The sequence below is a fragment of the Eupeodes corollae genome, chromosome 3 (assembly GCF_945859685.1).
Source record: "Eupeodes corollae chromosome 3, idEupCoro1.1, whole genome shotgun sequence".
Classification (NCBI taxonomy): Eukaryota; Metazoa; Arthropoda; class Insecta; order Diptera; family Syrphidae; genus Eupeodes; species Eupeodes corollae.
The window spans coordinates 105464733-105481857 of NC_079149.1; the positions used below are offsets into that span (position 1 = coordinate 105464733).

Below are 17125 nucleotides of genomic sequence, written 5' to 3' on the forward strand. Positions count from 1 at the left end.
GTTTTATTTTGTCAAAATAATGAAACATCAGATATTAACTTGTTCTTTTTTTCTGCAAATTCATTTAAAAACCAAAAAAAGAAATTCAATAGCAATAATTATCGAAATAAGAAATGTACTCTTGACATTATACGTAAATCATTCGTAGTATTCAAAATAAAAGAGTTAAAAATTCCATCTTTTGCAGCTCTTTTAGCCTTGAAAATGACATTTTCTTTCAACAAAAGGAAACAAAAACTACAAGTCCATGCGACCCAGCCATATGCACTTTATTTAAATTATTTCTTTCGTTGAACTTGTTTTTTTTTTCTTTATACCTTTTTTTCAAGACCTACCACTATTAAAAAGGTAAAAAGCAAACACATCATAACCTCCATGGTGTACTCATCCAGCTGTCGTTAAATAGGCTATTAATTTCATGCAATGTAACTTAACTGACTGCAAGCCCCCAAACGAGAACGAGACGAAGAACCGTAAAGTATACAACTCTGTACTTGAAAACGTTTCTTCCACCTCCTTGCTAATTGGAACTACCAATATAAGTGTGTATATGTAAGTGTGTGGGTAGCAGGTATTACGTCGTACTGATGTACTGTACATAGTATATATTTCATTTTAAAGTGCCCAGTAATGGTCACTTAAATTATGTTTTACAGTCTTGTGTGTCAGTTCAGTTCACTTCAGTTCAGTTGGGGGTTCAACGATAAAAAAGTTGTAAAAAAATTGAAAAATAAATTCAAAGTGCCACATCAACATCAGTAAAGGAATAAAACCAATACAAAAAAAAAGGATCCATGAATTTCAAACTCATTTGGTTGGTCTTGTTGGTTTTGATAACAGAAATATGGGCCCAAAAGGATACCAGTACCAGGATCCTATCGCGGAAACGACGCTTTCTTTCGTTTCCCGAGGGTTCTTCATTTGCGGTTAGTAGCGATATCTACAAAGTTACATAGACATAAAGATACACTTATACCAACATATAGATTAATCGAAACCCTTGTTAATTAATAATTTTATAAGAGAAATATTGTGTGCTTTAGGCTTCGATTTGCATGACTATCGGAGTAATTGGTAATCCAGTATTGGAGTACATGAGTTGGGCAGTGAATTGGGGAATTGCGTATGATTTGCCCAATCAAACGTGGGTTCGCCAGCACAAGCATGGATTTAGTAACTCTCTTGACGCCCACAATACAAAAGTTCGCTACCGAAGGGATTTATATGAGGGCATTGAACTTGCTATGGATAGGTTGGTTTTTGTTCTTACGAATAGTCCTTCAAAGTGTATTTTAATTATTTAATATAATATTTACTTTTTACTGAATTGATATAGTATGGGGTTCAATGGACGCGATTGTATCTCCCGGACATTGTGTGAAAGTTCAAACTATCTCAAGGAACGCGGCAAAGGCAACATGGTGGAGGAAATTGTGAAATTGATATTTAGGTTAGTTCCGGTTGATATGATGCGTGATGGTGGCGATGTGGGCGAGATATAATTAACTCTTAATAATTATTAATTATATTTTTTTGTTTTAAATTCAATAATATAGTTTTCCAATGAGGCGCGAGGGGACTTTGTATCATCGTCATCGAAATGACCGAGATATTTATCATCATCATTATGATAAAGCTTATTATAATGGTGCTGGATCGAATTACGACTGTCAGCGGAAATATCCTAACTGTCATTTTTCACTTCTGGATTGGGCATTGGGCAATGCAAAGTATTCACTTGAACCCACCAAACATGGAACTCATCAGGGATTTATGTAGAAACAAATTAAATATAAATTGTACATCATCATAATTAAATGACATTAAATTTAAATGTTTGTGTTTTTGTTTGTTGTGATTTTAATATTTATTAATGTATTTTTATTTAAAATTGTGACAATTTATTTATATCAATATGGATAAAAATAGTTAAAGGTTCATAAGTCTCAACCAGTCACTTATGAATTTGTTTACGTTGGCTGAAGGGATATTATTGTTATTAAAAGCAATTGGTGCTTAATGTTTATACTCATAGGCTTATTAAAATTTAAACATTTAAATAGCATATAAATATTTATGCATAGGTGACTTTACATAAGGGACACTTTTTGGACTCATTGTAACAAAATTATAGGTGAAAAGTTTCACTTTAGCGGATTATAAAATTTCCTAACTTTTTGCTTTACTATTTTTTAGGTTAGGTGTTGTCGTACTAAACTTTAATAGTTTATAAACTTCCAATAAGAAGTTATTGCATTCGGTTCGATTGGTCGAATTGAACATTTTGACATTTCTCAACATTTCAAGGTCCCTAGAGTCGAAATAAAAGATTTTTAGAGAGATGTCTACGCTTGTAGTCCATAGCTCAAGAACTAGTAGAGATGTCGACTTCAAATACATTTTTTTATACATATGAAAATGCAGAAAGGACTCTCAAAGAAATTGCGCGGGTGATTTTTTACCATAACAATTTAAAAAAACAGGTGAAAATATATCACGAACCAATAACGCTAGCGACTCTTTTTATAAATCCAAAAAACTTAAAAATAAATATTTGTCAGCTCGACAATTTTACGAAGAAAAAATATTTTATTTTAAAAAAAATTATGTGCAACAAAAAATAACGTTTTTAACATCTGGTAAAATTTTGTGAGAAGTCACATTGGCAGTTTTTTTTATAAAAAATAAAAAATTAAAAGAAATGTTGCCAAAAGTACGATAACTCAAGCGACAAGATATTCTAACGCATTTTTTAAGAACAGTTAAAAACAAGAATTTTTTACTATGGGAGGGGGAGTGTATCTGCCCCCCCAAGGCAGATTAATAATTATAAAATTATTATTTAAAATGGAAATTTAAATGGAAAATAACGGTAATACTTACAATTAAGAATTATACATTTTTTCAAAGCCAGTTTTTAAATCAAGTCGTAGTTTTTGAAAAAATTAATCTTAAACTCAAAATTGGAGTAAAATAAGTTAAAAAATGTTTAAACTGTAATTTTTTAATACCTCTTATTTGTTTTTGATCAAAATCTGAAAAGTAGATGATTTTATGTCTCCTAGTTGTTGAGAAGATTGAAAATTACCAAAAAAAAAATATTTTAATTAAATTACTAATTTTTAACCTTTTTTTTGCACAAATTTTGAGTTTAAAACAATTTTTTTAAAAACTACTCATAGTTTTGACTTGTTTTAAAAACAAGCTAATAGACAAAAGTTTTTGCTTAAAAAATTTAAAAAACTTAGTATTACCAATATTTTTTATAATTCGTTTCCATTTTAACGTACGTATTTTTTAAATTGCTCCTGCCGCATCAACGGGGGAGATAGATACCAGAACCCCCTCTGTTCTATACAAATCCGTCATTAAACTTTGTCACCTGAGTTATCGAACTCTCTCTGAAATATACTTAAAATTTTAAAAATTGACTTGCGACACAAATATATTTTCAATTATTTAAGATTATTGTTTCCAACTGATTTTGTTTTCTAAGAAATATTGTTTCCAATATTTGATTACATTTTAAGAAAAATCTAATTGATAACCGAAATAAAAATCCAAAAAAAAAATTACTAGAGGTTGGTAAAAATTGATTTCAACCCTAATATCTTTTCAAAAATTAGATGTTATGGCTTCAATCTTCAATCTTGTAAGAAATACTGTTTTCAACATTCGGTAAAATGTTAAGAAAAATCGAATCGACAACTTTCTTACAAAAATAAAAACTTTATTTATTATTTATTAAAATAAATTTATTTTATTAACTTTATTTCACTGAAAATATATTGTTTTTGGCGTTAAGTTGTTTGTATAAAAATTCAACTGGCCGTTTTTTCATAAAATCTACAAAAAATATTACGAAAATTTGGTAAAAATTGAGGTTTGGTTCTCGATATCTAGTAAGATATTGACTAAAAGTTAATATCATTTATCCAATTTTTATTTTATCCAAAGGTGAGGTTGGTGGAGGTATGTACTCGGAACGACTGAAATTAAGTCTTTCATTCTGCCTTCCTAATCATGGTAGCCTTAGCGTGTTCCTGGCGGAGCTTATGGCGATAAAAAGAAAACGTGATATCAACATCTGATATCCGTATTTTTTCTGATAGTCAGGCTGCTATCAAATCTCTGGACTCTGTCTCTACAAGCTCTATAACAGTCCATAACTGTTGATCATCTCTAATGGAGGTGGCACAGCAGTTTAAAGTTCACCTCTGCTGGGTGCCGGGCCATAGAGACATTCCATATACTCCGCATCCATTACTCTTTTTTTTGTGTTAAATTTGAAATATGTCAGTAAATTAACCATGAGAATTTACTGGCATATTATAGGCTTTCAGATTTGGTATTTATTGTAAAGCTGACTAAGGCTCAACGCCTTTGACAACAAGACAGCAATATGGGCAAGAACACACGATACTTTTGTATCTTCAGGATTCATAAAAAATGTATATTTTTAATAAACAATATGATGTTTAATATGCGTAAATATTTTAAAAATCAAATTTTAATATTTTCATAAATTAATATTATTTCCTGTTGACCAAAATTTGTTATTCTAAGGATTTTTTTTTTGATAAATACAAATAAGTTTTATTTTATTAAAAAAAACCAAAACTTGTGCAATGTACTGAGAATTTTATAAAATTAATTTAATTTCTCTTCGGAAATCAATGATATTTATTTAAATAAATGAGGTTACAAAATGTGCAATTATAACACACAATTTTTATTAATAATAAATATATATATCTACATTTATGTAAGCTGAAAAAGCATTTGGTCGCAAGAAGGTCAATTCCTTTCTTTGTATGTATTTAGTTCTATATATCAGTGTTTAATGGTTATTTCTGTTTTTCTAGGCATGTGGTCTTTTGACAGTTGGCACTTAGTTTACACTCAGTCTGCATCAATCAAGTTTATTACTAAAATAAATGTTTGATTCGTGATTTACAGTCAACGAAACAATCAATTTATTGAAGGTGCCTTTTGATGATTTCAATATATGACATCGTCCTTGGATCTGTGACATTGCCTGCAAGATCGTGCGATTTAACACCGATGGATTATTTTTTGTGGGGCTAAGTGAAGTAGCTAGTCTGTGCAGATAAGCCCGAAAGTGTTGATGCCTTGAACGAGAATATTTGGTGCATTAATGCTGACATACGGAATTAATTGCTGTAAAAAGTGGACTAAGATTAGAACTTTCGGCTAGAATTTATTTCAGTCAGCAACGGTGGACACTTAACCATGTATTGTAAGCCTATATCTTAACAATATAATAACATAATTTTTGAGCCATAACATTAAATTATATGAGATTTATTTCTTTTAAAAATGTATAAAGCGCTATAATAGAGGAATATCGTCAAGATTTAAAAGTATTTTGGAACGGTTATACGATTCAACAACTTCTGCCGTGACTTTTGGAAGGAACATATATTTTTTATATATTTATATATTGTACGCGCACTCAAGTTGATATGAATACCCTTATAATGATTAAACACAGTGCGAGTAACTAGGAAGGGAGGATAGAATTTGGATGGCGATACCGTTTTAAATTGGTTTTGAATGCCTGCACATTGTAAAGAGTGGGAAATATTGAGACTGGCAAAGCAATTCACATTCATATAGTGAGACTAAAAAAAGAAGCAGTGTACTTTACAGTACGACTGAAATTGGTCTCAAGGTTAAACTGATGGACATTCCTAAAAAACACGTTTTACGGTTGAATTGTTTGAGGAGAGGAATGCAACTGTCGCAAACGTCACCATCGACAGACGTTACTTTGAGGTAGTCAAGGACTTCGTCTACCTAGGCTCCGTTGTAAACGCAGAAAACAACACCAGCGCTGATATCAAACACAGAATAACTCTTGCTAACCGCTGTTTCTTTGGACTAAGAAAGCAATTGAGTGGTAAAGTCCTCTCTCAAGGGACCAAAATGTTGCTATATAAGACCCTTACCATCCCCGTCCTGCTATACGGTGCAGAAGCATGGACTATGACAAAAGCGGATGAAAGCACCTTGGGTCGGTTCGAGAGAAAAGTTCTTCGTGTGATCTACGTTCCCGTATGCATAGAAGGGGAGTGGAGGAGAAGATGGAACGACGAGCTGTACGGGCTGTACAGCGACGTGGACTTAGCCAGAAGGGTAAAAGTCCAACGACTAAGATGGCTGGGTCACGTAGAGCGCATGGAAACCAATGCTCTGGCCCGGAAAGTCTTCAAATCCGCACCCACAAGACAGCGCAGTAGAGGAAGACCGCGAATCAGGTGGCGCGCACAAGTGGAAGGTGACCTCACCCAACTTGGAGCGCAAAACTGGAGACATCTAGCTAGGGACCGAGCTATGGAGAAGTTTGTTGGGTGAGGCCTAGTTCACACAGGACTGTAGCGCCACCTTAAGTAAGTAAGTAATGCAACTGGCTGTATCATTAGAGCATTGCTTAAGGAAGAAGCGATAAAATATTGATGGATATGAGACCTTACAATGGTGCTCAAGAGATCCAAAAGCCTTAGTTAGACACCTATTACCTATCATTTTAAGAGCTTTATTTTAAATTCTGTCAAAGAGACTCAGGCGGGTTATGGGAGCACCTGCCCAAATATTGGAATTGTACTCAAGTTTTTGGCGAATATAAATAAAAAAAATTGGGTGGCAAAACAGTCCTAGGGTCTCACCATTTCTGTGTGCTAGTACTGTTGTCAGAGATGGACAAATATACGCTTTATAAATTATATCCACATCAGAAGGGGTAAAAAAATTTCTTGCATCGTTGGAGAAAAGCTAAACAATAAGCAACATTTTTGGTGTTGTCAAATATGTGATCACTCCACAAAAAGTGTTTTGTAATGCATATTTTTAGAACCGATAGCTGTTCAATCTCCTCGATGCAGGTACCAATCATGGATAGTGGCATTGGGGGAGGCTTAGGCTTTTGCGACAGTAAACAGCACTGAGTTTTCGAAGTATTACTGTCAAGATCAGAATTTAATGAGCTTATCATACACTGCCGTTGATAGTCCACATCCAAAGAACAAGGATGAGAATCTTAAAACGAATATGCGAAACAATGTAGTGGGTTAAAAGTTTCAAACAAAAGATCATTTATAAAAATCAGAAAGAGTGTCGGAGAAAAAACGGAGCCCTGTGGCACACCGTTTATTTTTCGAGTATCAGATTTGAACCCGTCCAATACTCCTTGAATTGAACAGTCCGAAAGGTAACTAATCCACAGAAGAAGGGATTCATCAATACCAAATGCAATGAATAGTTTTTAGTTGAGATGAGGCTACTGTCTAAGCCCTCTACTTTTTGCCTTGTTTATAAACAACATCGAAGACAATTTACAAGAATGAGTTTGAGATTTACCAGATTTATGAGAAGCTTGACTACAGCTTAGTGGCTAATAACTATTTCAGGAACGAGTTTTCAACCGACCTCATGCCATTAGTCTTAAAAACAAGTGAAGAATTACTCCCCTTGAATCATATACCTCACAGGATTGATTTACAAGAATCCTGCGACTATAGTGCAAGCTTAGCGAAACGGAAAAGGTGTTTCATTATGTGGGTAGATGTCCTATGGTGAAGTGTTTTTGGAAAGAACTATCTCAATGAATGTCGATATCTTTAATGAATGATCTTATGGGGAATTGAGTTACAGAACAAAAATCTTTACTGAACTTTTTGAACTTTTTAAGAACTTTTACAAAGAAAAAAAGTTAAGCATTATTTTTCGAACTGGCATGCGATATAGGTCTTATCATCTACTTAATGGTAAGCTAAACTTTTTTAAAATTTCTTGAAATAAATTCATTTAAAATCGTATTTTATCTACTCTAAAAATACAGGCTTCAACAACACATGGAAATTTTTGAAATTCACTTAAAAAATTGTTTAGGTCATTGTCAAGCACCTTCTTGGCCAGCAATAGTAAAGTTAGTGTATGTTGTTGGTGCTGGGGCATGTTAGTAAAATGAAAAATGGAAAATATGTGTCACAAAAGAACAATTGAGGATATTGCTGCTGTAGCTCGTAGGGCTGAGGAAAACTAAGGATTAAGAACTGAATATACCAGAAATGACATCACACCGAAATTTTTATAACGACTTAGATCTTAAGGTTCAGTTTACATTCAAATTGAAGCCGGTACACATCGTAGATCCCTCGTTTGTTTAGTCCTTGAAATATAACATCATCAGGATTTTATCGAAAAATTATCTTCAATAGCCCACTTTTAACTAAAGTTGTTGTTCAATATTATATTTTCGGAATGAACTATGGACACACAATTTGACAGAAAATCAACTTCAATAGTTTTAAAATGTTGGAAATCTTTATTTTTCTAGAACTCTATTAAATTTGTAAATAGTTTTAATAATTTAATATCCTTCTAAAAATATTCTTATCTGAATACATTTTAAAACACCAACTCCATTACTTTTAATGAGGTACCAAACTTGTTTGTATATTTTCGCCTCGGTAGCTTAAAACATCTCGCAAGGTCAAATCAGATTTATTTGAATAATCTTAAATTCTTTTTGATAAAATAAAGGAAGAAACCTAAAATTCTTGTCACCTGCCCAGAGAATCATGACACAACTTATAAAAATCAAAAACTCCAAACGAAGATGAGCGAAATACCTAAAATAAATAATATGGATTTTCTTTGGCATTGATTATAAATCAGAACTTTCTCCTCTGTATTTGCAGTAGTCCTTATTTATGCTATATAGGTAAAGTCCTTAGCTAAAGTCGCTTCTCTATCTTTCATAATGTCATTGCGGGATTATGCAAAGTCACTACGCTGTATATTTTCTGTGGCACAGATTCCTCTGTAGTCCTGTCCAAAAGTAAATCAGTTCTGGTGATTCGCATTGATTAGATTCTCTTTAGAGAATGGAGAGCGACAAATATAATACGATGGTATTTCTTTTTCCTTTCAATGATTCTAAGCACGTTCGGAATTCAATATACACGGACAGGACACGCACCAGGAAAAAGCAAGCAAAAGGAAAAAAATGCATAAAATAATATCTAACCCCTTGGGGCGGGATCGAAATGAGACAACGAGGAAAAGGACACTATGTTTTTTCTTAAGTAAAACTTTGCTTTCCCAGAGAGATTTTGATATTATCCCTAAAACATGAATAACACTGGACATGGGCACAATTCAAAAATTGCTCCTAGAGAAAATACATATAAGTGTTCAGGACCAAACACACAAATTATCTGATATCCTAATTCAATATAAACATAATAATGATATTATTTACGTTATTATAATTATTGATATTATTAAATCCTTGTGACAGGAAGGTAGATTCCACATATAGAGAAGAAACGATATAAAGCGATAAGGACTTGCCTTTATATAAAAATATTTATATCCTTTTTTGGTTTTTATTTACATTTTGTTGGGCGGAAGTAACATTTTAAAAAAAAATATCAAAATTTTCTTACTAAGATGCGAACTTGTGAAGAAAGGAGTTTCAGAGAATTTTTCGTTTCGAAGAAAAAAAAGTAATGTAATACAAGCACATGAAGCTTATATTTCCAAGAAATGATGTTTCTGTGACAGGAGTGCGTTGTTATTAAGGGAAAAACTTGCAGTATTTTGCTTTTAATTGCAAGAAGTTAAATTAAGAAGAAGTGCAGTGTAAATACGTAAATTCCCAGGGTGCATAATATGAAGAAACAAATTAAATCATTCCCAGGAAATACGGCTACAGATCCCTTACAGTTTGTTGATAGAAACGACGCATGTGAAACTCCTTTTGTCAAGACCGAAAAAGTAAGGCGCATTGTGACAACACATCGTATTTAATAAAAACTTACAAGGACACGATCTTAGCTCTTAGCTTTTGAAGGAAAAGCTCTCGATAGCATTCAAACTACTTCGATATGTAAAAAACGTAAACCTTAATACGATATGCACCAAATCATGGGACAGTTCTTGTCATTGTTATACATAAACAATGACCAGATGGAACATCTTCCAGGGCAACATCTCTTATACCAATATTGGTAAACGTTTTCGAAAAGCATGATTTTGAAAAGGCTCAGCAAAATAATAGAAGGAGTACATCGAATTACGGAAGTAAAATAAGTATGCTCGGCTATATTCTTAGAGTTTGCTCAAGGCCTTGGAAAGTTTTGGAACTTGTAACTTGAATACAAACTGCATGGGGACAGTACTACTGTCGCATGTATAACTTAGAGTACGGTATGACCAAAATTATTCTAAACTTAAATAAATAGAAGCCGATGTACTGCAAGGAAGTGTTCTAGGGCCAACCTTGTAACTTTTAGACACAAGGAATATTCCAGTTTCATAGCCACCTTTGCTGATATGGTACCACAATAATAGTGCCTTTGCAAGTTTTATAACCAACAAATTTAATATTGTTACGATTGTCTTAAGCAGTGCGGGAGTACCAAAGTCCAATTCTGTACAATACCTGGAAGTGGCTTTGGATAAAAAGTCTAAATGGAAAAAGTGCTGCAAAAAAAAAGTGAAGAGCTTAACTTAAAGTACAGAACAATTTACAGGTTAATAGGAAAGAACTCTGAATTATCTTTTATCCAGAACACATTTTTGCTATAGAGGAATTTTGTTATCCAGGACTTATATAAGCCTCTTACAATGTATACAAAAAAATCTACATCGTGACCCTTAAATGGTTACAGAAGTGGTTAATAAACCCATTGTATCACACAAGTTATACCAAGTCTGAAATGAAGACAGTACCGGACAATCTTCTTTGATTAAAAACAACTAAACTTAAAACAAACAACGCCTATAATTAAGCCGCGCTAACAAAATTAAAAAAAAAAAAAAAAAATAGACCACGCCCTTAAAATAAGCCACTCCCAGAATTAAGACATGTTCAAAAACTTTATCAAGAAAATTAAATAGACCACACCCATAAAATAAGCCACACCCATAGTTAAGCCACGCCCATAAATTTTGAAGAAACAAATTAAATAGACCACGCCCCTAAAATAAGCCACACCTACAATTAATCCAGGCCCACACAATTTGAAAAAAATTAAATAGACCCCGCCCACCAAATTTGAAAAAAATTAAATAGACCACGCCCTTAAAATAAGCCACTCCCACCATTAAGACATGTTCAAAAACTTTATCAAGAAAATAAAATAAACCACGCCCCTAAAATAAGCCACACCCATAATAAAGCCACGCACACAAAATTTGAAAACAAAAATTAAATAGACCACGCCCCTAAAATAAGCCACGCCCACAAAATTTGAAAACAAAAATTAAATAGACCACGCCCCTTAAATAAGCCACATCCACAATTAAGCCTGGCCCACACAATTTGAAAAAAATTAAATAGACCACGCCCACCAAATTTGAAAAAAAAAATTAAGTAGACCACGCCCTTAAAATAAGCAACTCCCACAATTAATACATGTCCAAAAACTTTATCAAGAAAATTAAATAAACCACGCCCCTAAAATAAGCCACTCCCACAATTAAGAAATGTAAAAAAAACATTGTACGGAAAATTAAATAGACCACGCCCCTAAAATAAGCCACACCCACAATTAAGCCTGGCCCACACAATTTGAAAAAAATGAAATAGACTACGCCCACCAAATTTGAAAAAAATTAAATAGACCACGCCCTTATAATAAGCCACTCCCACAATAAAGACATGTCCAAAAACTTTATCAAAAAAATTGAATAAACCACGCCCTTAAAATAAGCCACTCCCAAAATTAAGACATGTCCAAAAACTTTATCAAGAAAATTAAATAAACCACGCCCCTAAAATAAGCCACTCCCACACTTAAGAAATGTCTAAAAACATTGTAAAGAAAATTAAATAGACCACGCCCTTAAAACAAGCCACTCCCACAATTAAGAAATGTCTAAAAACATTGAAAAGAAAATTAAATAGACCACGCCCTTAAAATAAGCCACTCCCACAATTAATACATGTCCAAAAACTTTATCAAGAAAATTAAATAGACCACACCGATAAAATAAGCTACATTTATAGTAAAGCCACGCCCACATATTTTGAAGAAACAAATTAAATAGGCCACGCCCCTAAAATAAGCCACACCTACAATTAATCCAGGCCCACACAATTTAAAAAAAATTAAATAGACCCCGCCCACCAAATTTGAAAAAAATTAAATAGACCACGCCCTTAAAATAAGCCACTCCCAAAGTAAAGACATGTCCAAAAACTTTATCAAGAAAATTGAATAAACCACGCCCTTAAAATAAGCCACTCCCACCACTAAGACATGTCCAAAAACTTTATCAAGAAAATTAAATAGACCACGCCCCTTAAATAAGCCACACTTTCAATTAAGCCAGGCCCACAAAATTTAAAAAAAATTAAAAATACCACGCCCACCAAATTTGAAAAAAATTAAATAGACCACGCCCTTATAATAAGCCACTCCCACAATAAAGACATGTCCAAAAACTTTATCAAGAAAATTAAAAAAACCACGCCCCTAAAATAAGCCACACCTACAATTAATCCAGGCCCACACAATTTAAAAAAAATTAAATACACCCCGCCCACCAAATTTGAAAAAAATTAAATAGACCACGCCCTTAAAATAAGCCACTCCCACCATTAAGACATGTCCAAAAACTTTATCAAGAAAATTAAATAGACCACGCCCCTAAAATAAGCCACACCTACAATTAATCCAGGCCCACACAATTTAAAAAAAATTAAATACACCCCGCCCACCAAATTTGAAAAAAATTAAATAGACCACGCCCTTATAATAAGCCACTCCCACAATAAAGACATGTCCAAAAACTTTATCAAAAAAATTGAATAAACCACGCCCTTAAAATAAGCCACTCCCAAAATTAAGACATGTCCAAAAACTTTATCAAGAAAATTAAATAGACCACGCCCCTAAAATAAGCCACGCGCACAAAATTTGAAAACAAAAATTAAATAGACCACGCCCCTTAAATAAGCCCATCCACAATTAAGCCTAGCCCACACAATTTGAAAAAAATTAAATAGACCCCGCCCACCTAATTTGAAAAAAATTAAATAGACCACGCCCACCAAATTTGAAAAAAAAGCCACTCCCACAATTAATACATGTCCAAAAACTTTATCAAGAAAATTAAATAAACCACGCCCCTAAAATAAGCCACTCCCACAATTAAGAAATGTCTAAAAACATTGTAAAGAAAATTAAATAGACCACGCCCTTAAAACAAGCCACTCCCACAATTAAGAAATGTCTAAAAACATTGTAAAGAAAATTAAATAGACCACGCCCTTAAAATAAGCCACTCCCACCACTAAGACATGTCCAAAAACTTTATCAAGAAAATTAAATAAACCACGCCCCTAAAATAAGCCACTCCCACAATTAAGAAATGTCTAAAAACATTGTAAAGAAAATTAAATAGACCACGCCCTTAAAACAAGCCACTCCCACAATTAAGAAATGTCTAAAAACATTGTAAAGAAAATTAAATAGACCACACCCATAAAAAAGCCAAATTTATAGTAAAGCCACGCCCACACATTTTGAAGAAACAAATTTAATAGGCCACGCCCCTAAAATAAGCCACACCTACAATAAATCCAGGCCCACACAATTTGAAAAAAAATAAAAAGACCACGCCACCAAATTTGAAAAAATTAAATAGACCACGCCCTTAAAATAAGCCACTTCCACAATTAAGAAATGTCTAAAAACATTGTAAAGAAAATTAAATAGACCACGCCCTTAAAATAAGCCACTCCCACAATAAAGACATGTCCAAAAACTTTATCAAAAAAATTGAATAAACCACGCCCTTAAAATAAGCCACTCCCACAATTAATACATGTCCAAAAACTTTATCAAGAAAATTAAATAAACCACGCCCCTAAAATAAGCCACTCCCACAATTAAGAAATGTAAAAAAACATTGTACGGACAATTAAATAGACCACGCCCCTAAAATAAGCCACTCCCACAATAAAGAAAAGTCTAAAAACGTTGTAAAGAAATTAAATAAACCACGCCCTTAAAATAAGCCACTCCCACAATTAAGACATGTCCAAAAACTTTATCAAGAAAATTAAATAAACCACGCCCCTAAAATAAGCCACTCCCACAATTAAGAAATGTCTAAAAACATTGTAAAGAAAATTAAATAGACCACGCCCTTAAAACAAGCCACTCCCACAATTAAGAAATGTCCAAAAACTTTATCAAGAAAATTAAATAAACCACGCCCCTAAAATAAGCCAATCCCACAATTAAGAAATGTCTAAAAACATTGTAAAAAAAATTAAATAGGCCACGCCCCTAAAATAAGCCACACCCACAATTAAGACATGTTCAAAAACTTTATCAAGAAAATTAAATAGACCACGCCCACCAAATTTAAAAAAAAATTAAATAGACCACGCCCTTAAATTTCATTTTTTTTTCAAGTTTTGTGGGCGTGGCTTAATTGTGGGAGGGGCTTATTTAAGGGGCGTGGTCAATTTAATTTTTGTTTGAATTTTGTGGGCGTGGCTTAATTGTGGGAGTGGCTTATTTGAGGGGCGTGGTCTATTTATTTTTTTTTAACTTTTTGGGCGTGGTCTATTTCATTTTTTTTTTCAAATTTTGTGGGCGTGGCCTAATTGTGGGAGTGGCTTATTTAAGGGGCGTGGTCAATTTAATTTTTCTTTAAATTTTGTGGGCGTGGCATAATTGTGGGAGTGGCTTATTTTAAGGGCGTGGTCTATTTCATTTTTTCAAATTTTGTAGGCGTGGTCTATTTAATTTTTTAAATTTTTTGGGCGTGGCTTATTTTAAGGGCGTGGTCTATTTAATTCTTTTTTAATTTTTTGGGCGTGGCTTATTTTATGGGCGTGGTCTATTTAATTTTTTTATTATTTTGTGGGCGTGACCACATTCATTGTTTTTCCAGAGTTCAATAGTGTGAATTTGAAAGAACATTGTAAGTAAAACTGACATCCAAAAACTCAAGTGCGACTTCAAAAACCCTTGCTTACCATTACACGATTCCATCGCTATTACCTTTAAATCCTTTCATGAATCCCCAAGGTGTGCTTGGGTAATAAAACACCATTTATTTTTATATTTTTCCATATAACATTACAGATTTTATTTTTCATAATTTTTTTTTGTATTACTATTTCATTTTTTTCCTCATTTTTTGTTGTTTATTATTTTTTTCTCGTTACTTTTTGCATTATAAAAAAAAGTTATATTTATATAAGTGTTATTTTGTTTTTCTTTTTTCATCTTGTTTCATCGTTTTAATTTTCATTTAATTTTCTTTTTCTCTTTCATTTTTATATGTTTACAGAAAATAAAAATTATTATAATAATTATTTATATAGAAAATTAAAAATTTAAAAAAAAAAAACAAAAAGCCATTATATCCTTATTATTACATAATATATATATATTCATATTTTTTTAAATATGTTTAGTACTAAATAAAAAACTTATAAACTTAAAAAATATTCATACAAAAATTAAACTAGTTCACTTGTGTATATATAAATATTGACATAATAATATTTGTTTTTTTGTTATAAAGTAGAGAAGTACATGTTTGTTATGTTTCTTACCGTTAGATCTCATTAAGTTAATTTTATGTTGTTCGTTATTTTGTTTGTTTGTTATTGGATTGCCCCTACAGTATTCTTTTTGTTGTAAGTTTATTTAATTAAATATAAATTTAGAATCACAGGTAAATAAAAAGTGTATTCATTTAATCTTAATTTGTTTAAAAAATTAAATTTTACTTTTGCAAATAATAAATTGTTGTCTTTTTTTATTTTATTTAAGAAAACAAATAAATCTGTATAAAATCTAAACTATGCATATTGTTGGAATAACTGTATTAAAAATAAAAACAATAATTCAAAAATTGTTGGCGTATTAATTCAAAGAATTCATGTGTGTATGAGTGATGTGTATACCTTGAAGTAAGTTTACTTTGGCAGTGCTGTTATTTTATCCTTTTTTACTTGTTTTTCTAGTGAGACTTCGGATTTTAAATATTTTGTTCTATAAATTGATATTTAATTCTTTTTTTCTACTAAAAAATTAACAACAATTATTTTAGTAACGTATGACAATTAAATACTATGGCAAGACATAAGGCGATACAAAATTAAATTTAATTAAAAAACAAAAGATTGCAATAATTGTTTAAGTTGAAACAAAAAGACTGAAAAAGAAATTTGAATTAATTTTACATTTTATTTTGTTTTATTAGTTTATTTCTTTTTTTTGAGTACATATATTTTTTTCAGTGTTTTTTTAAGACTTTAAAGGAATTTGTTTTCTTTTAGCAAATATTATAGTGCAGTTAAATTACACAAAAATTGTATGACAATTTATTTAATATTCTTTTTGTTTTTTTTTATAAACAAAATCATCACCATCCTTAAAAGGGATGATTTTGAAAATGAAGAAATGAGAAAAATAAAACATTTTAATTTTTATGAAATTTATCAAAATAAAAAGAGAATAGTTAAAAAAAAGAAAACTTTTAACATACCTACACTCACACCATCAACGCGTTCATCCCTGAATTAAATTATGTTATAATTTTATATATATTTTTTGTTGCTTTAATTCATTATTTATTTTCAATTTTTTAATTTCTAGTTCTCACATCTTTCACACTTTACTAATTTTAAGTTTTTTTTTTAATTAAATGTTTTACTTTTTTATATGATTTCCTTATAATTATTTTGTAAAATATGTAATGTCTATAAATCAATTCAAACTAGTCTTAGGTATGATTTTTCTTTTGTTGAAACTTAATTTTAAAAATTCATTTTAAGAGAATGTACAAAGCAAAGTTAAAAAATTAAAATTTATTTTACAAACAAAAATAAAAAACAAAGGCAAAGGAAGGACGAGTTTTTTTTTTGACAAAGTGTACTTCAAAATACCGATGACATATGAGTCTTTTTATGAAACGTCATTAACATTAGAAAAGTTTATCTTATTTCTTGGCTCAATTCTTCTATTTTAATGTCAAAATTGACAGATAAGCAAAGAGTCAGGACATATTTCAAGACTAAACGTTGCTTGTCACTTTAAAGATTGCAAGGAAAATGTTGACT

The 17125-nt window shown here is 31.7% G+C and overlaps 1 protein-coding gene across 1 annotated transcript; it reads left to right on the forward strand.

Moving 5' to 3' along the window:
- Positions 1–639: 639 nt before the first annotated feature.
- LOC129951699 (uncharacterized) lies at positions 640–1822 on the forward strand. The gene is made up of 4 exons (XM_056063992.1): positions 640–926; positions 1044–1252; positions 1337–1450; positions 1557–1822. The coding sequence occupies exons 1-4, from the start codon at positions 795–797 to the stop codon at positions 1777–1779; spliced, it is 678 nt and encodes a 225-aa protein (XP_055919967.1). The 5' UTR covers positions 640–794; the 3' UTR covers positions 1780–1822.
- Positions 1823–17125: the final 15303 nt, after the last annotated feature.

Excerpts from the sequence above, each read along its gene's own strand:
- LOC129951699 (XM_056063992.1), top strand. The coding sequence starts at position 795 with ATGAATTTCAAACTCATTTGGTTGGTCTTGTTGGTTTTGATAACAGAA. Across the intron at positions 927-1,043 it reads CCGAGGGTTCTTCATTTGCG|GCTTCGATTTGCATGACTAT; the intron begins GTTAGTAGCGAT and ends TGTGTGCTTTAG. Across the intron at positions 1,253-1,336 it reads ATTGAACTTGCTATGGATAG|TATGGGGTTCAATGGACGCG; the intron begins GTTGGTTTTTGT and ends GAATTGATATAG.